Source organism: Musa acuminata, chromosome BXJ3-7 (assembly GCF_036884655.1).
Source record: "Musa acuminata AAA Group cultivar baxijiao chromosome BXJ3-7, Cavendish_Baxijiao_AAA, whole genome shotgun sequence".
Lineage (NCBI taxonomy): Eukaryota > Viridiplantae > Streptophyta > Magnoliopsida > Zingiberales > Musaceae > Musa > Musa acuminata.
In genome coordinates this window covers 2,133,507-2,155,898 of record NC_088355.1, presented here as the reverse complement: position 1 = coordinate 2,155,898, position 22,392 = coordinate 2,133,507, and the positions used below count along the sequence as shown (strand labels likewise).

The following is a 22,392-nucleotide window of genomic DNA, read 5'->3' as shown; positions in this document are numbered from 1 at the left end:
AACTTTCCAGTATATTTGCTCTCGGTATAATCTTGAGAACATGTAAGGTGTGGAGAAGCTCTCCTGTTCCCCTTTACGTACAACGCATGAGTTGTCCCAATATGGTGCAAAGATTCACACATGATGTAGTAGGTTAGGGAATTCCCTGAATGACCCATGATTTTGGTGTATATAATAAGCCTCTGCAACCCCCATGAAAGAACCATCACTCTCCTCTGCTTCAAGGAAACCTAGTTTAGCATGGCAAAGGAAAAAGACTTGATGGTGAGCAACAAAGATCTCTCTATTTCTCTCTCTCTCTCTGTGAGTGTGTCATTTGCATCAAAGATTGGTTTTTGTGTAGAGAGTTGAATTGAAGGTCTCTGTTAACTGCTGCGAGGGATGCAGGAGGAAAGTGTTGAAGGCCTTGAGCATCAAAGGTACAGTTGTTGGTTGTGCTTCGACGTGTTGTCTTCATCGTAGTGAGCGCTTTCCCTGCTTTGGTGCGTGGTTTCAGGTGTATTGAGAGCAGAAATCCACCCAACTCTGCCCAAAGTCACAGTCGTCGGCAACGTCGATGTCCGAATCCTCATCAAGAAGCTGTCGAAGGTGGGGAAGAGCGCGGAGGTATTGCCTGACAAGACGCAGAAACCACAAGGAGAGGAGAAGCGCTCGGAAGAATCCGGGAAGAAATCAGAGAAGTCAAACACGGAGGAAGACAAAGGAGGCCGTGGCTCTGAGAAACCAAAACCCGAGGAGGAGAAGAGCAAGAGCAGCACAAATGGCAGCGACAGCAACAAAGCTCAGGGGAGCGAGAAGGAGGCCGGTGACGATGCCAAAACGACCGCTGCTCCCGAGGCAGCAAAGAGCTTGAATCCGACCACCGTGACAACATTTCCGCCGGTGAGCTTCATGGTGAACCCGAGAGTGGCGCAAGCGCCAGTTTACTACTACCCCATGGAGCCTGTCGCAGTGCCCATCCCGTACTACGCCATGACTGCCTGCCCTGCTCCAGCGCCGTTGCAGTCACAGGCTACCGCATTCGGCGACTACTTCAACGAAGACAACACCGTCGGTTGTCGGATAATGTGAGAAGCTTCCCGCTCCCACACGCAACTCCGAGCTGTGGCCATGGATTTAGATTCACAGGGAACAGCAGGGGCGGAAGGAGTGCTTCTCTTCTGAGATCGTCACTATCATTCGCGACTGTTGTTGAGATGTAAGGGATTGTAGCAATAATTGAGAGTGTTTTTGATGAGAGAGTCAAAGATCGATAGGTTTTATGGCTGAAGTCAACGGAATAAAAATTAGTGTCACCAGATCGAATCCTACTTCTATCTGCTGTGGCGGGAGATGAGATTGAAGAAGACACATCGAATGGTCCATTCACGGTCAAAGTCGAACTCGTAGAAAGGTTAAAGGACTTCATGGGAGATGCTCTGTCCCGAATCTGCTTCACGTAGTTCCCAAAGGCAGCATCCGATTGCTGCGTACCTGTGTTGCATGGGTCATTCGTTTTGGAAAAGGGAGGAAGTAATTTTCCTCCTTACTGCAGAGAGAGAGAGAGAGAGAGAGAGAGGGACTATGGTGTCATTAGAATCCCAAGCACATCAATGGATTTAGCCATGGAGCCTCGAAATATCTTGGCTAACTCCTATCCTCCATGTGGTCGAACGAGTTAGATTTGATGGACTCTAGCAATATATATATATATATATATATATATATATATATATATATATATATATATATATATATATATATATATATATATATATATATATAGGTAAGTTCTTCAAAAACAAAAACTTGTTTTTTGGTTTATTTTCATATAACTCCCTTTATTTTCTAAAATACGATATTACCTCTTTTTTCTCTTTTGCTTATTTTCATCCTTGCCCTCGTTCGTCACATTCTCGACTTGTCACCTTTGTTCTCGTCCATTGTATTTTTAATTTAATTATTTTTGCCCTCATTTATTGCTATTGTCACGATGGTCAATGTTGGTAGTCTCTCGTGAGGTGAAAGAATTGATAGTGTTGACGCTAGGATTAGAGTTCATTGTGCTTATTATCAAAGGGTTAGGGGATAAGGAAAATTAGTCTTGGCCTTAGGGTTGCACATCCTTCTCGACGATATCAAATGTGTTGAGCCACATGTAATACTTCTTAGTTAAGTCTCGAATCTCCATGGCGTACCACTTTAACATACTACTCTTTCTATCTTTGCTTTCTCCTTCATAATTACTATTGCATCTTTCACTGATGCTCACCACTCTTTCAAGATATTATCATTCGATTCTCATGACGATGATAATAACAAATAAGGAATGAAGATGACAAGACAAGGGCATAATAAATATGAGGGTGGAGACAACAAACAAGATTCAACAACGGACTATGAGCGACATCGATAAAGTATAAATCAAAGCTAATCTCACATTTTAGTAAAAAAGGAGTGTTTTGCAAAAATAAATCAAAAAGGGTATTTCAGAAAATTTGAAAAGTTCAAAATTTTCGAGAATATATATGTATATATATAAATGGGGGTAAAAAGGTCAGTAGATGACTCTAGAGGGCCTTATCTCCTTGACAACAACAGATAATTAGGTCGGTGATGATCCCACGGAGAGCACCGGCAGCGGCAGGGCGGAGCCCCTTTCCCACCGCTCATCCGGCGGCGGAAGAGGAAGAGGAAGCCACTCTCGCCATATCGGATCAGAGGATTCTCTATCTTGTCCGTAATTTTCCTTTTCCATCTCTCTCACTTTCGTAGCAAAGCCGTGATTGGTATATGATGTTCTTGACGGCCGCTGCGCGTCCGTGGGTCAGGTGAACATATTCATTGGTAACACCGCCCGCTTCCTCAACTCCTTCGCCTCGCTCTGCCAGGACAAGCTCGCCGACGTCCACAGGTATCAGTTTTGCCTCTCCCGTTTGTTCTTCAATAGCAAATGAAGGTAATATGCATGGATTGTGTAGGATAAAGCACCCTGGGCACTGTCTTTCAAGGAATCCACAATTAACATGCTCTTGGTCATCACTCTCAGAGATGCAAAGGACAACTGCTCCTTTAGTTTCTCCCTGTGTTTGTTAGGGAACATTGGATTTCTAGTTTCCCTATGGACAATGTGATTTTGTAAAGAATCATATGGTAGAAGAACTAGGGGAGTAAACAATGATAATTCTGGTTAGATTATTCCATGAGTGAAGAATGACTTAGTGATAAGTCATTGATTGTCTTCGTCGGTCTGAGCAGGTGGCTTCAAGAGGAATTGTTTGCTCAGGGTGGGTCTACATGATTTTCCTTATGGGTCCGAGCATGAGGGTTCGAGAGGAATTGTCCGCTCTAAGTAGGTCTGCACGATTTTGTCCTTTGGAGATGGACCCTACAAGACACCTCTAAGGGTAGAGGATAATTTTGGCGCTTGTAAGGTTTTGGTTCTCTACTTCTCAACCGGTATGAGACTAAATGTGCTTATCACATAGAAAAGATAGTGAAATGATTTTAAAATGCTGAAGAAGTCAGATGTTTTGATTTTTTCAATTTCTTGTTCGTGTTTGGCAGAGAATTGAAATAAGTAGTGGATAAAAAGGAACAGAAGGATATACATAGGAGAAAATAATGAAGAAGATAACCAACAGATATTGGAGCGAGTTGGCCATGAAGATCAATTTTATTTTTCAATGACTACAGAGCTTAAATAATTAGTGGATGAGAAAAAAATAAAGGAATAAATATGATATAAAAGAAAAAACAAAGAATCAAGAAGTATTAGGACATTGTATCAAGTTACTTAATCAATTCAATTATTAAGGAAATTAGGAGTTTAGTTATTCAATCTGAACCCTTGCTGGACATGTTCTAACCTGATCTGTGAATCAATCTGATCCTTGATATCTTTTTGCATATAGTGTCTGCTGGTGAAAGCCCATTGTCTAATAACCTGATCTGTGAATTCAAATGCTCGAGTCTCACATGCACTGTTGGACAAATGTATTTGTGTTATTAATGGCTCCTTACCAAGTTAGCTCCTTCTCATTGATCAGTTTTAATAGGAACTTTCTAAATCTGTTGCTCCATCAGCACAATCCAACTCTTTTATGGCTTTTTGACTTGACATTTTCTATATTTTAACTTTTGGATCCTAACCATTTTCTATTGCAATAGTTTGTTGCTTAATCTCTCTATTTCTTTAGTTTCCACTCATAATTTGCATTATTGATATTGAAATGAGGATTCACTATGGAGATAATGACTAGTTGAATCAAATATGTGGAATCAACATAGATTGGAAAAATAATTTTAAAACTTATTTTAATAAAGAACATTAGAGAAAAAGAAAAAGGTGAAATGATAAAACATAAAAATATCATATGAAAAGAGAATTGTTTACCTTCATAATTCTTAAGACATGCAGCTTTTTGAAAAACCACATATAAAAGGGAGACTTCTATATCTTTTTTCATATCAGAGAATATTTTTTTCTCCCTCGTTAAATGTTTTGAAAAACATGAAATTGAGATGTAAAAATTATTTAAAAAAAACTGATGATGAAAAATACTGGTGAATGATTCATCTAAAAATTAGTATCATGCAAATATACTTTTAGTAAATAACATTCTATATTGTTAATATGTAGCTATGAAATTAAACAAAGTAACAAAGTGGCACATGGTAGGTTTTGATATTGTGTGTAAGCAATAAGGTTACCCTATTGGATTATTCTAGTACCAGAAGCTAACAATTAATATGAATCAAAAAAGATATTTTGGACTGACAAGAAGGTTAGTCTCTGATTTGTACTCATCGACGAGAAAACTCATATGCAGAACAATGAAAACTATAAGAAAAGAATTCAGAGAACAGAGAGAAGAAAATATGCAAATGGATGCTTGGGCCAGTTGACCATAAATTTTCATTACCAAGCATCACTTCCATATGTTTGTTACCGGTAGCTGATGAGACCATATTTTATACGAAATTACTAACCCCATTTCTTCACAAGTTGGGACCAGCGATTTAAAAAGGTGCTCGGGCGAGGCGAGGCGAGGCCCGAGCGCCTCGCTAATCTCCCAGGTGGTGTGCTTCAAACAGGCGCCGCTTGGGTGCTCGCCCAAGCCCAGGCACTAGGCGCTTCGGGCGAGCGGCTGGGTTAACCAAGGTGACCGAACCAGGATTTTAGGTCCGGTTCGGTCTTGGTTCGGTCTCCGATGGTTGGTTGGTTCAATCGAACCAACTAAAACTGATATAAGTGACAACCGAACCCTAACCCTTGTCGCTGCCGCTCCCGATCCTGATCCCGTTGCTCGCCGTTGTCGCTGCACGCAAACGCTGCCGCTGTCACCGCTCGCGCCTCCCGTTGCTTGCCGCTCCTGCTCCCGCTGTCGCTGCTCGCCGCTGTCGCTGCTCGCAAACGCTGCCGCTATCGCCGCTCGCGCCTCCCGCTGCTCGCCGCTGTCGCCGCTCGCTGCTGCCGCTGCCTCCTTACACTCCGCTGTTGTTGCCGCTTCCTCTTTTCTCAGTCAGCAGGCTCAGCACCCCCTTACACTTCCTTCTTCTCCTTCTATTAACAGTATACAGTATACTGTTAACAGTATACTGTATACTGTTATTATTGTTAGGTTTATTTAAAATTATTAATTTTCAATATTATTAATAGATTTTCTTAATTTAATAGCATATTTTAATTTAAAATTTAAAATAATTATATTTATTAATTATATTATATATTTTTATATTTTAGCGCCTCGTTTCGCTCGGGTGAGCGCCTAGCGTCTCGAGCGTTTTTGGACCTTGACGCCTAGCGCTTTTTAAATCACTGGTTATGACACTTTCTGTTAGCAGTAGCTGACCATAAATCAATTAGCTGTGCTTATAACATAAACCATCCATTATCCTCTTTGAAGTAGAGTTGATGCCAATCATGTGTCGTCAATAATATATATTTATGTGTTCACCTGTTTTTCATGGCATCTAGATTATTCTCATGTAAAACTGGCCTCACATTCTTATCATGTATCAGTTGCATTTTGATACCCAAAATTTGACTTATTTTACCAACTAAAAAGTTCAAACCCTCATAACACTGAATGAATTTACCTCAGTTGGTGAAATTGAATCATTCGATCAAATATTTCAAGTTGACGCAAGTTGAATAATAAGAATAGATTGCAACTTGTACTACCAGTTAATAATATAAGCAATGGTCACTTATTGAGCATGTGGGAGAAGATGGGAGTGTCACAGTAATATGGTTAATAATCTAAATTGTGGATGAGCGACTATTAGAAACGCGTTGAGGTGGATAACTTGGTTGTTGTTTCTCTGAGAACTTGGGAGCGCAAGAGAAAATGAACTAAGAAATTTCAATGAACTAAGAATCTACAGACTAAAATGAAGCATATTTTAATTTCTAGAATCCAACTGCTACTTTGTTCATGTTTTAGATGCTGATTCAACTTCATTGTGCTTCGCTCAGGAGAATATTGAGGTTGGATGCAAATCTTACCCTTCTTGAAGCACAGCTACAGAGCACATGTCCCGATCAGGAGTTTAAGAAAGAGGCTAGCTTAGAAGCAACAACTTCTTCAAGTGAAACCATTCCATAAATCATAAGCAACATGGAACCGACATTAGTATCTGATGAATAATTTGAGTTGCTTATTCTTTCTTGTAACTTAACAACGCTCATCTCTGTCCTTCAGGTTGTCATTTTGTAGGTAAGTTTATCAAAGATGTCAGGTGTAATTGTTCAAGAAATCTTTAGAGGAATCACCAGAGTTCTTTCTCTGAATTAGAGGGAATAAGTTCAATAAAACAAGTGTTGTTTGTATCTCATTGACTTTGTGTATCCAGTGGTGTGTTTACTATGTCTATGCTTTCGAACCGAAATGCTTTGAATATACCGAATCCTTGTGCATGTAATTCTGTTTGGTCCATTCTCTCGTTCGTGGATTTGTAGCAGTAACCTTACTGTATGAATTTATATGTTTTCATTATGAACTTCTTAGAAGTTGCCACTGTCCATGAAATGGAGTGTGGTAGGCTTGCAGGTTGTTTTCGGTCAACTTCCTTTTGTTCGATGACATTGGTTGGACTGGAAATCTGGTTAGATTCACAAAAAAAAAGGGTATGAAGAGTTCCACATAGTTGATTTTTTGAGAACCTACATAAACCGTTCGGATCAAATATAATCGATTCAGCTTTGTAAATGTATAACAATATTTTTTGAACTTAAATTGTTTTTATTATTTGTTTAAGAGAATATTTATGTTAATTTTAACATTAGGATCAACTTTATTTTTTAAAGGTGATCTCATGAATCGCTTCTCTTTTTGGTGATCGTCTCTTCCTTTACTAATGATTTTTCTCCTTTTTAACATAAATAAAATTATCATAAATAATATGTTGTTTTAATTAAATTATTACCTTTTTAGTTTGTATAATATGATTAAGGAAATGATTAAGATTAATTTTTTTTATTATACGCATAAATTATTAATTTTGTTAATTAATTAAATTATTAATTGATATATTTCTTAATAAGTGATGTAATTTTTTAAAAGTAAATAGTTCAGATTTCTTTTTTTTTTCGTATGAACTATAAAAAATAAATATTATAATTTTATGTGAAAGCAAAATAAAAATAACTATCTTGTCTTGTATAAATGGGGGCCAAATTCTCCAAAATAAGTTTTCTTATCGATTGTTATCTTTTCTTACTTTTATGATTTAATTAATTTTAAATTTGGAATCATAAATCTAAATGAGTTTATATATGAAAAAAAAATTTGAGATTAATTATTATTTTATAATTTTTAAAATAATAAAATTTAATTTAATAAAATAGATCAAATTAGGGTCTGACTTGAGTTAAGTTGATTGGCTATACTAGCCCACATGGTCAGGTATGGTATAACCCAAAGGGTTATGTATGATCCAATTCATGTAGTCAAGTATGATCTAGCCTATGTGGCCAAGTATGGTTCAAATCATGCAATTAGGTATGATCCAACCGATGTGACCAGATATGACCTAGCTCATGTGACCATGACTTAACCTTGTAGTTGTGCAACCCATGTGGCTAAACGTGATTCAACTCATATAGCCAAGCACGATCCTGGTCGAGCATGACCCAACTCATGTAGCTAGAAATGATCTAACTAGGGAGTAAGCGTAGCCTAATTTAATGGTAATACCTAATGAATGAAGTTCAGCCTAATATGTGAAGCTATGCTCGTCCAACTATGCAACTCGCATTAGACACATCATTGTCCCTCTATCTGATTCATTGTATCTCAACCCAACTTACTCCTTAAGACATACATACGCGACACACATGACCCCATCTAAAACTCAACTAGTACTATACAAAATAGTCTAATTTTTCGTTTGAGCTTGTCAATTAATTGAATCAGACGTATTTAATTGGTTCAAACTAACTTAGGATGATTCCAAATTAACTTAGATCAATTCAAGCCAACTTAACTTAATTAAAATTAATCAAATCTAAACTAAATCAATCTAAAATGATAACAGGTTGATTTTATAAAAATTTAAGATTAGTCTCGTTATATCGTAATTGAATTATGTTTGATTTAAATCAATTGGGCTATTCCAATTAAGGTTGATTGATTAAAGATTATTTTATCTTATATCTTTATGATCTGATAAGTTTAAAAATTTTATATGTATGTATCATTTGTTATAATATTTTATTATATTATTTCTTAGATATATACATGAATAAATAAATAAATATAAATAAGTAATTATAATTAACTATGTATCGTAGTTAGGGTGATTCCCTTTTGGATTAGTGGATCGTGATGATTAAAAGAAGGAAAAGAAGTGAATCATTTAAATCCGATGGATTTAAAAAGATGGTTCACACTGTAAAAGAAGGGGAAAGAAGCAACGAACGATCTCCATAACCAAGAAGCGAGGTGGCGAATCAAATGCTCCCTGCAGAGCGATCGATGCCCGATGTTTCGGTCGATCCTTCGTTTTTTTCTACCACGTCCTCCGACAGCTGCTTTCTCTTTGGGGATTGATTCAGCAGCAGTACCTAGTGGAATGAGAATAAGAGCAAGCATTCACAAACCCTAGCAAAAATGGGTGATTCGGACGAAGAAATAGAGACGAAAATAGAAGAGCGAGTAATCATGTCGAAGGAAAAAGATGCGATCCCGGATGAGAAAACGATCAAATACCACATCTTGGATGTGAATACGATAAAGACCACATCTTGGAAGCGAAAACGATCGAAGACCGCATCATCGACGGAAGGCGATTCACAGAAGAAAAGAACGGAAGAAGGCCCAAGAAAAGAAGCGTTGCCATGTCCGACTCCAAACTCACCTGTCTGCTGCTGCTGCGGAGGAGGAGACGCTGCATGCGGATAACTCGTCGCCATCGATCAGCTCTCTTCTTGCCTCCACAAGAGTAGTAGGAGAAGCAGAACAAGGGTTTTCTCGATCTCTCTGTCTTTTCCCTTTCTGCGCTTCGTCATCGGCAAGCACGGGGCATTTCTCGAGGGTTATCAGCTCTCCAGGAGGAACTCCAGCAGAAGAAGAACAGGGTCGAAAGGAGGAGAAGAGCTTTGTGTGTGCGTGTGGTAGGGTGGTGGGGCTTTTATAGAGTGTTGTTGGATAGCCTGTAAGGTTCCCGCGGAACGATGGCCCATCATGGTCGCAATGATCCTTTGGACGGAAGCAAGGAGGTCCAACACACGAACTGACGGCCCTGATTACAGATCTAACGTGGGGTCCTTTTGCAATTGGGCGGTCATCATTCAGATACTGCCGAACTCGCCCATTGCCGCTGCTACTACTACGAGAATGAAATTTAATATATTGAAAACTTGTCGAGATGAAACTAAATATAGATGCTCGCATTTCTAGAATTAATCGTATACTTGATAAAAAAATAATAATCCAATCCTAGTGTTAAAATTAATATTCTTCCTAAATTAGTTTTACATATATCCGAAAGAAATATAACCCATCGTCATCTTTAAAAGTGATAGTTTGATGATATCCGATGATCATATTGTCCGACATCAACTTCTTGGATACTCATTTTTTACAATTTATATTTTAATGACAAAATTAATAATTTTGGCACAAGTGATGAGGCATAATTAGAGTTCCCCATAGTTGCACAGGCAATACGGAAGCCGCAGCAAGCTCAACGCTCAAACACTTTGCAAGCCGAGGAGCACAAGAACATAATCAAACAACGCAAAGAATTGATCTTAATATACAGGATAATGAATTGGTTTATTGATCATGCTTTGCATCTGCCACAATGACACTCCTGATACCAATGATGATACCTTGGTATCATTGATTACCTATCAGAATCTTCTCAACCCCTCTCTTCATTGGTCGGTCATGATGAATGAGGTGACCTCCTTCGACCTTAGCAGTTCGGTAGCAGGCGGATGCAAGGCGACAGCTCCAAATTTAGTGCTCGAATATTTCTTGTAGACCGCCCACAGCGTACTTTCTGCCGCTGAGGAGTGAAAGATCACCAATTGCTGGGCACATTTCCTGTTTCCAAGTACACGATGGATTAGTAAACATGGTAAGCATCAAAAGTAAATTCTTGACCCTGAAGGCTGGTAACCAGCACTCACCGCAACTGTTGCTCTGAGTAGCCCGTGTGACGCATGAGTGTTTCAGTCCAAAGAGGAGTCTTTTTGAGGGTGCTCCGTGCGGCATAGACTGCAGAGGCAGCGGCCAAGGATGGCCAATAGGTGATCATGGAGTAATGCATCAGTCCTAGCTCAGCCAAGAAGAAGACCATGTGTTCCAGCTGCGTTACTCACACGGAATCAGTACAAACATCGATCGACAATATCAAAGACAAAAAGAACTGAAACATATTAGAATACTTACCTCCTTATCGCACATGGCCGCTTTCAGGAAGCACACAAGAAAGACATACTGTGTGGGAACAGATAGTTTCCATTTGAGTGTCTTCATAATTTCTCTCTCTTTAGCCAGCATCTGTTCCTTGGTATATGCATGACACAAGATGTCACCATAGTCTATGTTCTGAACACAAGGCAGAATATGCATTAAAGTTTCTGAAATCGTCATGATAAGAAAAGGAAGTTAAAGAACTCGACTTAGAAGACATACCTTTTGAGACCTTGATTCTTCATACTTAGATGCAATGAGCAGAGCATTGATTCCCACAAGTGGCAACTCCATTCCCGACACTTTTTCCTTTGATAGGTACTGATCGATTATATGAAATGTAAGATATAAAGTCTCGGGCATTAGTCCAAAGCTGTGGTGCACTTCAATCAGCCTATCAGCCACCATAGATCTCTTCTCTTCATTGATGTCAGCTTGGAAGTCCATGTATTTACAAGGTCTTCCACATTTCTGCACACACAGGATCAATAAATCTATGTTGTCACCCAACTTAGTTAGCATAATTGAGCATAACAGTAGTTAAGATGGAGGAACTACATACCTCAGCATGTCTGTAAAAGTCGTAGATATTGTCTACGAAGTCCACAACAGCCGGTACTTCCAGTGCATCAATGTTATGGACACCGACATCCTAAATATATGGATACAAATAAGAGAAACATTAGGCCTTTACTAGAACAATGAGAAGCACGCTGGTCTACGAAGAAAAAAGAAAAGAAAATAAAAGAGAAGACAACACTGGCCTCCAATGCATATATGACATCAATCAAATCTTATTGAAAGCTAATGAACAGCTCGTAGTTAAACTCACTACTTTGCTACGTTTACATGAAAGAACCATTAGTTTCTGCACTGTGCAAAAGAAATTATTGCACACAATTACGATCTCCAAAATAATTAGTTTCCTAAAGTATTGCTGTATCCATTTGTATTCCTAACTGCAGCCTGTTTAGCTACATCGCTTTGTTTCTGTCAAGTTTCATTCCTTCCATGAAACCATTGTGAAGATAATCCATATAAAGAGCTCTGCTTTCTTTTTCAGTTTAGAACTTTTCCTTTCTTATAATGTATTAGATATCCGAAAACAAGATTGTGCCTGGATGAATCTAAATCTGTATTAACATTTCAAATTTTAAAAGATCAGCTTAACTCCAACCAATGTAACATTTTTTTATTCTAATTCATTCATTACTATAAGCTACAGACCACCACTGATTTCATGTCATCAATCTGTCATCCTCATCCAGTCCCATAAATATGGTGCTCTACAGGGATAAATGGAAGTGCTGGGATGATATGGTCCACATCTGCTTAACTTGTCCTTCCATTATTGCCCGAGAATAACAATAACTGCAAGTTTATCTGTTACCAAAAAACTGAAGTTTGGATGAACTCAATATGTTCTCATCAGCTACAGAGTGTCAGAGATTTTTATCATCGTTTAGTTGATTGTCATACGTTTAACAGCAATAGGATCGAAAACTAAACCCTGACTGATAGTTGATGCTAAATCTCAAACCTGATGCTGCACATGAGAAAGCAACCATACAGAGATAACTAAAAAAATGTGCTAGAAACTAAGGTAGATCATATGGAACATTTATGTACTAAAAAATCACTCTCATTGCTGAAGCCACAATTGTTGCTTTTATTAACCACGGCTGTTGACATGGAGCCTCTGCGGGAGCTCAAAATACAGAATTCAACAGACAAAACACCGATGAAGAAATTACTATCAACGAAGAATATGAAAACTCTACCTTGTTTTGAGCAGTAAGAGCTGAAGCGAGGGTAGGGGCTCCAGTTTTCTTCCTTGAGTCAATCATGGAATTTCCCTTCTCATCAGGGTAATCGCTACGCAAACTACTGGATTCTCTGCCATCCTTTTTCTCCGTGACAATGTAATCAGCAGCAACCTCTGGACGCTGAGCAACATGAAGCGTCAATGAGTTTAGTCTAAATGTAACACTATCAGATAAAGAAGCTGGTAAGCGACACGAGTGGGAGGATGGGATCTTGGAGTCATATCATACCTCAACGAATACGGCGAGTCGTGCCTTCGCCAGAAGCCGAGCAGAGAATCTCCTCGATGGGATGGGGTTCGCAAGAGGATCCGGTCTTTACAGGAAACACAAAAGTGAAAGAAACAACGGTCAGATTCAAAATCCTAATTTCGACTTGGCTGATCAAGGAATAGAGTATCTCAACAAAAATGTTACCCGCCAACCAATCGATCGCCTTCGTTCAGGTCGACTCCTCTTTTTCTAGCTGCGCCTCCTCTAACAGCCGCTTTGCGAATTTGTCCAGCAGTGGCACCTAGCGAGACGACAATAAGCGCAAGGATTCAGAAACCCTAGAGAAGTGGGTGGACGAATCGAGGGAAAAAGGACGCGATCTTGAATGAGATAAGGATGAAAACCCGCATCAACCAAGGTCCCCGTGGCAGGGGAGGAGTCGCATTACAGGAAGAAGAGCAAAGAAGGTAGAGCCAAGAAACGAAGAGTTCTGAGGATGCGAGGGGTTTTTTATTCGAAACTCACCTGGACGAGGAGGAGGAGGAGGACGACGCCGCCGACGAGGACGTGCCGCACGCCTTGGCGCCATCAGTCAGCTCTCTTCTCGCCTTCGGGGAGAGGCTTCTCGCCCCGAAAGAGAATGAGAGAAGAAGAAGAACAAGAACAAGAAGCAACAGAAGAAGAATCGAGGGTTTCGCCCTTCTCTCTTCTTCGCGTTTCTTCTCTGCTTAAAGCGTCGGGTTTTATCTATGGTGGCCGCGTTATATAGGCACGAGGCGGTGTGCAGATCGCTTCCCACTGTCATGGCAGTTGAATCCCAATATAGCAGTAGAAATCAATAATAATAATAATAATTGAATTATTATTATTATTATTATTGAGCAGCACAAAAACAGAGTCAATAAATTGTCGATTGACGATGCGTTGCATCTGCCCGCTATTACAGTCCCGATATCGAAGAAGACGAAGTTGTTCCTGTCCTCGGCCATTCTTCGCTTGACGGTGAGCAACCGATGACAACATACATGTACACTTGGTATCACCGAGTAACTATCTGAATCCTCTCGACCCATCTCTTCGCCGGTCACGATCGAGCGACCTTCTTCAGTTTGGTAGCAGGTGGATGCAAGGCGACGGCTCCAAGTTTAGTGCTCCAGGTGGATGAAAGCTCATCAATCGAGCAACCGGCTCAAAGTTTTTGATTCGGAACTCACCTGGACGAGGAGGAGGAGGAGGAGGAGGACGCCGACGACGAGAACGTGCCGCACGCCTTGGCGCCATCAGTCAGTTCTCTTCGAGCCTTCAGGGAGAGGCTTCTCGCCCCAAAAGAGAAGAAAAGAAGAAGAAGAAGAAGAAGAACATGAACAAGAAGCAGCAAAAGAAGAATCGAGGGTTTCGCCCTTCTCTTCGTCGCCTTTCTTTCTCTGCTTGAAGCGTCGGGTTTCATCGATGGGGGGCGCATTTTACAGGGCGTGAGAGGCGGTGAGCATACGGCTTCCAACGTGGTAGTTTAACCCTGTGAGACGACGCGAGGAGATGAATAATAATAATTATTATTTATATTACTTTTATTTAATATATTTTTAAATTATTTAAATAATAGCGATTTTAATGATAATAATTTTCATACAAATTATGTAAATCTGACACAATAAGTCTGTCACATTAAAATTATATTCAAACAATTTATTAACAATAATATATTATGATATATTGGATCAAACAATTGGAACGGGCATAGACCGAGATAGTGGTTTCCTAAGACGCCTGGGATTTGTTTTAGAGCTTCCTGCAACTCCGGGTAAGAGGCGGAGTTGAATCCCAATATGGCAGTAGAAAACAATAATAATAATAATAATTGTTGAATTATTATTATTAATTTTGAAACAATTTATTAACAATAACGTATTTGGGAGAAAAGTAAAATAAGCTGCCGTTCAAGACTAAAAAAATCATTTTTATATATTTAAAAGGTTAAAAGAATAGAAAGCATAAACTATTATGAACAATTGTCAGAATTAAATCAAGCATGGACTGGGTTAAGTGTTGGGCCATTGGTTGACTAAAATGAGACAACTCATCCAAAACTTACTGCCGTTTCACCTTCAAAGTTCCATTATATGATCCATCTTTCACAGGCTATCCCTCATTTATACGTGTATGTTATTTCGTAAAGCTTCCCTATGTAAAAATGTTTGGGGCTCTATTTCTCAGCCCCCATACTAAATTTTGAATATAAAAATATTTAAAATAACTAAGAACACCATCCTTTTGGAAAACCAGTGGAAGCTAATAGATGCTCGAGCTCAATTGAGACAGTATCAAGAAACAGTAATTCACATGAAAGCATGGCTATAACATTGTTACCATAAATAAACACAACAAAAAGGTATGCGGGAGCACAAATTGAAATCAGTCGAGCATAGTATAACAAGTTTCATCCTGATGAGCCGCAAAAAAATTTAAACAGCATTTGTGGTTTTAATAACAGAAAGGCCTTTTACTCCATCTTGCATTACCCAAACATAGCACACCTGTCTCTGTTCAAACATGTTGACCTTTTTTCCGTAGAATACAGAGGATGAGCATATAATCCCTTCAAAATTATCAACTTTCCAGGAGAACGATCTAACTACTTGATGATAGCAACGGCTGCAGCTAATCCTGAAAAGAGATAATATGAGCAAAAACACAATTAACTAAATGGCAATAGTCCTCAAGAAAAGAAATGATAATTCTATCATTAGTTGTTTGGGCAAAAATAGAAGGTAAACTTCTTGTGTGGGCTAAAGATTATTAGTCTGCACTCCATCAGTCAGTCGTTATGGGAACACAGAAAAAGCTCTGGAGAGTACAAAAAGTCTACCGAACCTGTTCAATTGGTTGAGCCTCTTCATTTTGCTCTTGTTCTTGAGCTTCAGTTACTTCATTCTGATCATCTGTATCCATCCCATCAACCACTGCATCCCGTGATGCAGTTGTTGCTTCCTTGCCCAAATTCATAAACTCTTCGGGAATTTGGCCCAACTTCAAAGCCTACATAAGAAAATCTCATTCAGTTCCACAAATGCATCAGGCCATCAAAGTTAGAGACAGCTTTCTGGTGATGAAAGCACCTTTTCAAGCCTTGCAACCTCCTCAAGAGTTTGTGAATTCACAATTGCAGCCTGCGCAGAAGAAAATTATCCAATAAACAAATGAGAATATAATTACTTCTTCATGTTTATGATATGTGAATGCAAGTCATCTGTATAGTATAATAAGAAGTTACATCTTACAACCAATGAATGGTTAAAACCAAACCACATTATAATACAGTACTAAACAATATATCTCCAAGTAGGAAAAACTCAAATAAAAATATTCAATGCTCAAACAACAATAAGGAAAAATTACCTTAATAGCAGTAATTTGTTCTAGAGTGGGGGCAACTTTAGGTGGAGCCTGCTCTACTTTTGAAGTGTCCGGTACATCTGGAACCTCACTTGGAGTAAATGTCTTTGCAGACACTTTCTTTGCTTCTTCTTCTGCTTCTTTGGACGCAAATAATCTTTCTGCTTCGGTCCTCTCCTAATAATATAAGCATCACCATACAAAATCACATTAGAAAAATATATCTCTTAGAGAAAATAGAAGGCAATTCTCCACAAAACTCTACAGGAGGCATCATGCACAGTTTCTGAAAACCAAAACTTCATTTATTTGTTCTTTTACTTGAACTTAGGAAATCATCACATTTCTTTAAACAAGCGATATTGCCTTTAAACCCCACTTTACTACCCTCACATTACATATGGAATATTGTAACTTATAGGCCAGTGTTAGAGCATGAAATAAAATTACATAATTAAATGAATTTTTCATATATAAAATGCTGAATTTCATTTCATTCATTATCATGATAAATATAGCAATATGAAGATTTTTAAATAGTCTTTGAAGATATTGCAAGATCTTATTTGTCAAAACCTGTATTTATTATTCACTTTCAATATACCTTCACATTTTGGTATTATAATTTGGAAATAAAAAAAGGACATTTCAGTAATTATGTAAACTATGACTTTTCACATAATTTGCTATTACTATCTATATTGAACAGTCATCATTCTTACTCTTATTATTCATTTAGAAAAAAAAAAGAGAATAAATTAATTAAAGTTATGTTGTCTTTCATTGTAAATGAATAAACCTTTTCTAGATATTACAGATATTTTTAAGTTGATCATTTTATTCGTACATTGATAATAAAATTTGTTTTTCATTCCTTCTACTTTATATGATTTCAATAGTTTAGAACTTCATAATTTACACTAACTAAATTTTTCCAATTAAAATTAACAACTCCAGAATTTACACCAATTAAAAATTTTCAAATAAAATTGTCAGAAATTATGGCATTATGTAACATTGTACATATTAATGGATACAAATATGCATACTGCATATGTTCTCAAGACAGTCAGTCAAAAGATGAGAAAATGCCATGGAACCATAGAAGTTTAACAAACTTAAAGATGATTGCAATAGCAGTTTCTATCTCTAACAAATATGGACAAACCTATGAAAGTAAAACATGAAAACTTTATGAAAGATTTTTAATGAGACTTAGGTATTAGTGTATTCATTCCTAAAGTAGCATAAATCTGGTATACATGTAAAGATTTAAGAGGGAAGTCAATATAAAATATCCATCTCTGCAGAGATGATTCACACCAATGAACCAGAATAACTAAAACTTTGAATGAATTAGTGTCAGTTAAAAAAATATATAAACCAACTATTAATATAAACTAAGGATTCAATCCTGTGTTTCTTTTGTCTGTAAAATAAACATGACAGTTACAGGGATGTGGAAGGGAAAGTGATGGTTAACAAATACAAACCAACTATAACTTTAATTATGAACTCAATCCTGTGTTCCCTTTGTCCATGAAGGGTTCAGAGTTAAGAGAACAAAGAAAAGTTTTAAAAAGCCCAACATTAAACGAGAAAGAATGCATAACTGCATAAATTGTCTACCAAAGAAGAGTACCAAAATTGAATAAGACATCGATGCATTTTCATTTTTTGAAAAATACATTATAATGAAAAAGAACATTCGGAAAAGTGCAAATGATGTAGAATCGGACTAACCTTTTGTTTCACTTTCCTGAAATCGAGCAATCTCAAATTTTTCAGTTTGTAAATCACATAAAATCGATAATTTGGTTTCTTTGTAATATTATTATCCAGTAAGCTAAGAAATTGCAGCTTTGGAAGAGATGCAAGGGGATCAATCTCCATTAAGTTCACCAGACGGTTGTTCGTGAGGATCAAAGTGTGCAACTTCGGTACAAACTCTGCAAAACATAAAACAATGATTTATTAGAACATAGGAACTTCTAATCAACTAGCAGGTAATTTATTTGGTCCCCAGTGTTCCAACCTCCAATGTTTGGATTGATACGAGTAATTCTGTTATTGTTGATCAACAAAGTGCCAAGACGATTTAAGTAAGGAAAGTTTTCAAGCTTCACAATCTCATTATCAGATAGATCGATGGTGTCAAATTGGTCCTGCAAAAGGAAAAATAAGTAAGGTAAATATACATCATAAAATAAGCATAGAGATTTTATTTTGTAACAGGTTCTTACAAATTTCAAATCGACCAGTTGATAATACTGACAAAGCAATGTCTAAAGTGAAAAGGGAAAAGGAACACAAATGACAAAACAAACTTCAGGGACCTCCAATCTGCAGTCAGATGAATAAACAGACTACACGCAGTCCAAAAGTTTGCCTTATCTTTTAACAAAAAGAAAAACAAATATGTATGTATGTGTGTGTGTGTGTGTGTGTGTGTTAATTGAGATAGAAATTTGCCATACAACAGTAGTTCATAAACAAAGTTCATGAAAATTGGAAGATAATCAATTGTATAACCTTGTTAAACCAAATTAGCAGGCCCAAGAAATTAATTCCAAGCTTAAATGTTATATGAGATGTTTATTCAGAATCCCAAGGAAAATAACTTAAAACAGATAGCAAGCATACCTACACTCTACCAGTTAAAGAATAACCAATATGAATCCATAAAATAAATTAATTATGTTAAGATAATTTCAGCATAAACAGATTATGTTTATTGAGAAAAAAACAGAGAAAAATAGAAAATAGACTCGTGAACCTTCCATTTTCTTCACAAGAAACGATGCAGTCTTCTCATTTCACCTGCCCATTATTTCCAAGTGACATCCGCTGGATTTATTACCCTTAATTGAAATCTAAATGAAAAGTAGTAGTCAAACTTCAAAAAAGGAATGATAGAAAGGTGATCCAATGGATGAAGCTGCTGCCGATATGGCTCTAGGGAGGATCAATATAATCAAGTCCATCTTTTTAAAACCTCGTACTCTCATTAGCTTGAGAGACATAGATTGCACCTTCATTTGAAAACAATATTACTCAATCCTGAAGCAAGTGACAACCTAGCCCCATGAACACTTCAAAATCATATTAGATCAAGGGCAATACCACTTTCAAATGATATCGACATGCTCTTTGTTCTTTAAAATCTATTTCATACATTGAACATGCTCTACAAATGGATCCCCGGAAAAACATTCCATTCGGATGCATTAACATTGTCTTTGATATAATTCACATATATAAGCCCTTATGATCTGTCACAGATGACTGCATCAGCTTCTTCCTAAAAAATGTATTACCACCTAACCCATTTTCTTAAACTTTCTGAGGACAGGAGAGAAGGAACCATATGAATAGAGTGAAAGATCCCTAGGATTTAGTTATCGCATAAGGATTATATGAGCATTTAGTTGACCATAAGCCAAGGATTTATATCTCAATCACATACCAGTTTTAGTAACCAATAGGGCTATCAGTGCTTGGTTGGATCAGTAATCAATCGAGATTCAAATTATGGATTATGCAGCTTATTATAATAAAATTTTCAAGTTGCTACCCCGAGCACAAAAAATTTATAGGTTCAAAGCTACAATACAGAGGTATATTACAACCCTACCCTTGCGTCACTTTCTTAATTCTCGTCTTTAGCCACATAGGACATAGTTTCATATACTCGCTAGTATCACCATCCTTTAATCTACACAGACCAGTTTACAAAGAACAAACTAGATATTTTTCCTAGTCCAAGAAAGACCCTTAAATAATATAGACAAAATTTAACCTACCAAAAAACATTTTAGACACTATAATACTTAAATCCCAACAATGACTACAAAAAGGAACCCCGATTTTCATCCTACTTAAATAAGACCCAAAAACCAATCCTAAAAAATTCAAAACATAATCATCATAGCAAACTAAAAAAAATCTTAAAATGAAAATAAGAAACAGATCTCAAGACCAGTAAAAAAAACTTAATTTAACGGCTAGTTCACTCAAACTAATTTCTTAAACTTTATATGAAATTGCTTGAACTGAGATGCTCAGTTTAACAAATAAAGAATATGGATCACTCCCAGACTAGTGCTAAGACTATTAGAAAGCAAAAGCAGAATTGATGCTGCTGAAAAATATATAAAAGCAGACACATGAATAGTACAAGAAACAAAGGTTTTTAACAGAAAAATAAGAACATAAAGAATCAAAGAAATGGCTTATTAGTCATTGAAAAGAGTTCTAATTAGCTTGGACACTGATCAACTGATACCAAGGAACAAAAAAGTTGTGACGAAGAACGGCAGATTTAATTTTTTGTTAACAGATCAACACATAGCTTAAGATTTAAAGAAGAGAAGAGGGAAAACAGCAATATACATATAGAAAGGTAAATAGATGAAGCAACAGATGTAGAGTCAAAAGGTGAAAGAAAACAATAAAAATACCTGTGGTCATATTTCATGGATTCATTAAAAAAAACATGTTAAATGATTCTCAATCTTGGCCATAACCTCCTCAGACAGCTGATCCAGGAACCATTTATTGGAGAATTTAAACACTATTTCAAAGTACAATCATTGTGGATGCTGTCATTCACCTATTGATATCAGCCACATACATACTCTTGAATCTTTGTCTACCTGGCTTTCAGAAAGGAAACAAACTCCTAAATAGTAGACATATAATCCTGCAAAAAAATCTGTGACAAGGAAATGACCTCCTGTGGAATCCACTAATTTAACCTGAATAGCCTCCAAGATCTAACCAATCATCCTAGCCGATAGGCATTGCCTTCGAGATTCCAACTAACAACTCTAGAAATTCCTATGTCCGCCTACACACACAGTGAACAAAATATCATTCGTCGACTTTGCATTGCCAGTTTTGTCACGCCAAAGTCGGATATAATCATGATAGGTCATCAAAAGAATCTCAGGAAGTCACCAAAGCGCAAAGGCAAGGCTCTTTTCTAATTATGCCAATTCACCTAACAATATTCAAGGAGGCTTAGTGCATTAAAGCAAACAGTGTCAGTCAGTAACTTCAATCTCCCAAACCGACGACAATGTGATCCCTTAAGACTCACGTAGCAGCAATTATACTGTTGATAAAGGTATTTTCTGTATAAGCAACATGAAGAAACAAAACTCAAACCAGGGAACAATAACATCCATTCTATCTTTAGAGATATAAGGTCAATAACTCGAGAAATGCATGTCAGGAGAAGCTGTCGACCACTAATGACTAACATTTGACTTCCAAGAACTGGTTCAAGGTAGATTCTGATAACACAGTCGAGTAACAGAATCATGTGGAACAAGAGAGAGAGAAAAGGAGTCGAATCTGACTCACCTCGGTGGCGCCCAAGTTCTCCATGACCGCAATCTTGTTACCTGAAACCTCAATTAGCAGCACCAGGATTAAACTCGCAAGCAGTAGTTGCTCATACCAAATGCATGTGAGAAACCCTAACCCTAGAAAACATGGGGCACGGACTGGAGAGGAGGGAGAAAGCTGCTTACCGCGGAGGTCAAGCTCGCGCTCTTTGATGGCGTTGAAGAAGTGAGGGCTCTTCCATATCAAGTCCGCCGTTAGCCTCACCATCGTCCCTGCGCTGCTAAAACCCTGGTTCCGACCGCGGAGCACTACTATATTCTGCTTTCTGTGGGCAACCAAGCGAACGGGCGGCAGATATAAACTCCATTCCCGATTTCACATCGATGGAATCCGATCTCGTGAACCCAACTGGCTGGAACACGAGATGTGACCGAGTCCAATCCAGTTCGTATATGGATCACACATAAACCAGGGTCGAACCAGATAAGATCAAAATTATTTGTTATTTTTCTCTCATTTCTTATATAAATTGGTATTTCTAATCCCAAAACGCCATCGAATAAGATGGCAATTCATCATGGGGATAGAATTTTGGATTCATATGATATGGGCGAATTTATATATTTCTATTATCATTTTTTATTTTTATATAAAATAAATAGTGAAAACAGGATTTGATCCGAAAGCGTTACAATGATGTGATA

General features: G+C 37.6%; 3 protein-coding genes and 2 long non-coding RNA genes across 5 annotated transcripts; 2 read left to right on the top strand and 3 right to left on the bottom strand.

The window, feature by feature from the left end:
* Positions 1 to 154: 154 nt before the first annotated feature.
* Positions 155 to 1,453, top strand: LOC135642656 (heavy metal-associated isoprenylated plant protein 35-like). The gene is made up of 3 exons (XM_065158966.1): positions 155 to 264; positions 344 to 419; positions 497 to 1,453. The coding sequence occupies exons 1-3, from the start codon at positions 241 to 243 to the stop codon at positions 1,069 to 1,071; spliced, it is 675 nt and encodes a 224-aa protein (XP_065015038.1). The 5' UTR covers positions 155 to 240; the 3' UTR covers positions 1,072 to 1,453.
* Positions 1,454 to 2,552: 1,099 nt separating this feature from the next.
* On the top strand, positions 2,553 to 6,901 carry LOC135643028 (uncharacterized). Its single transcript, XR_010498131.1, has 3 exons — positions 2,553 to 2,715; positions 2,811 to 2,893; positions 6,461 to 6,901. It is a non-coding gene; the product is annotated as an uncharacterized LOC135643028 (long non-coding RNA).
* A 1,932-nt stretch (positions 6,902 to 8,833) lies between these two features.
* Positions 8,834 to 9,627, bottom strand: LOC135642821 (uncharacterized). Its single transcript, XR_010498080.1, has 2 exons — positions 9,343 to 9,627; positions 8,834 to 9,049 (listed from the first exon to the last, which is right to left on the bottom strand). It is a non-coding gene; the product is annotated as an uncharacterized LOC135642821 (long non-coding RNA).
* A 587-nt stretch (positions 9,628 to 10,214) lies between these two features.
* LOC135642191 (G2/mitotic-specific cyclin S13-7-like) lies at positions 10,215 to 14,441 on the bottom strand. The gene is made up of 10 exons (XM_065158122.1): positions 14,158 to 14,441; positions 13,469 to 14,045; positions 13,148 to 13,244; positions 12,962 to 13,046; positions 12,689 to 12,853; positions 11,470 to 11,559; positions 11,130 to 11,378; positions 10,884 to 11,042; positions 10,622 to 10,800; positions 10,215 to 10,535 (listed from the first exon to the last, which is right to left on the bottom strand). Exons 2-10 carry the CDS (start codon positions 13,530 to 13,532, stop codon positions 10,364 to 10,366), a joined length of 1,260 nt encoding a protein of 419 aa, XP_065014194.1. The 5' UTR covers positions 13,533 to 14,045; positions 14,158 to 14,441; the 3' UTR covers positions 10,215 to 10,363.
* Positions 14,442 to 15,278: 837 nt separating this feature from the next.
* LOC135642608 (U2 small nuclear ribonucleoprotein A'-like) lies at positions 15,279 to 22,029 on the bottom strand. The gene is made up of 8 exons (XM_065158898.1): positions 21,874 to 22,029; positions 21,704 to 21,744; positions 18,372 to 18,501; positions 18,080 to 18,285; positions 16,340 to 16,513; positions 16,060 to 16,110; positions 15,815 to 15,979; positions 15,279 to 15,607 (listed from the first exon to the last, which is right to left on the bottom strand). The coding sequence occupies exons 1-8, from the start codon at positions 21,953 to 21,955 to the stop codon at positions 15,602 to 15,604; spliced, it is 855 nt and encodes a 284-aa protein (XP_065014970.1). The 5' UTR covers positions 21,956 to 22,029; the 3' UTR covers positions 15,279 to 15,601.
* Between the last annotated feature and the right edge of the window lie 363 nt (positions 22,030 to 22,392).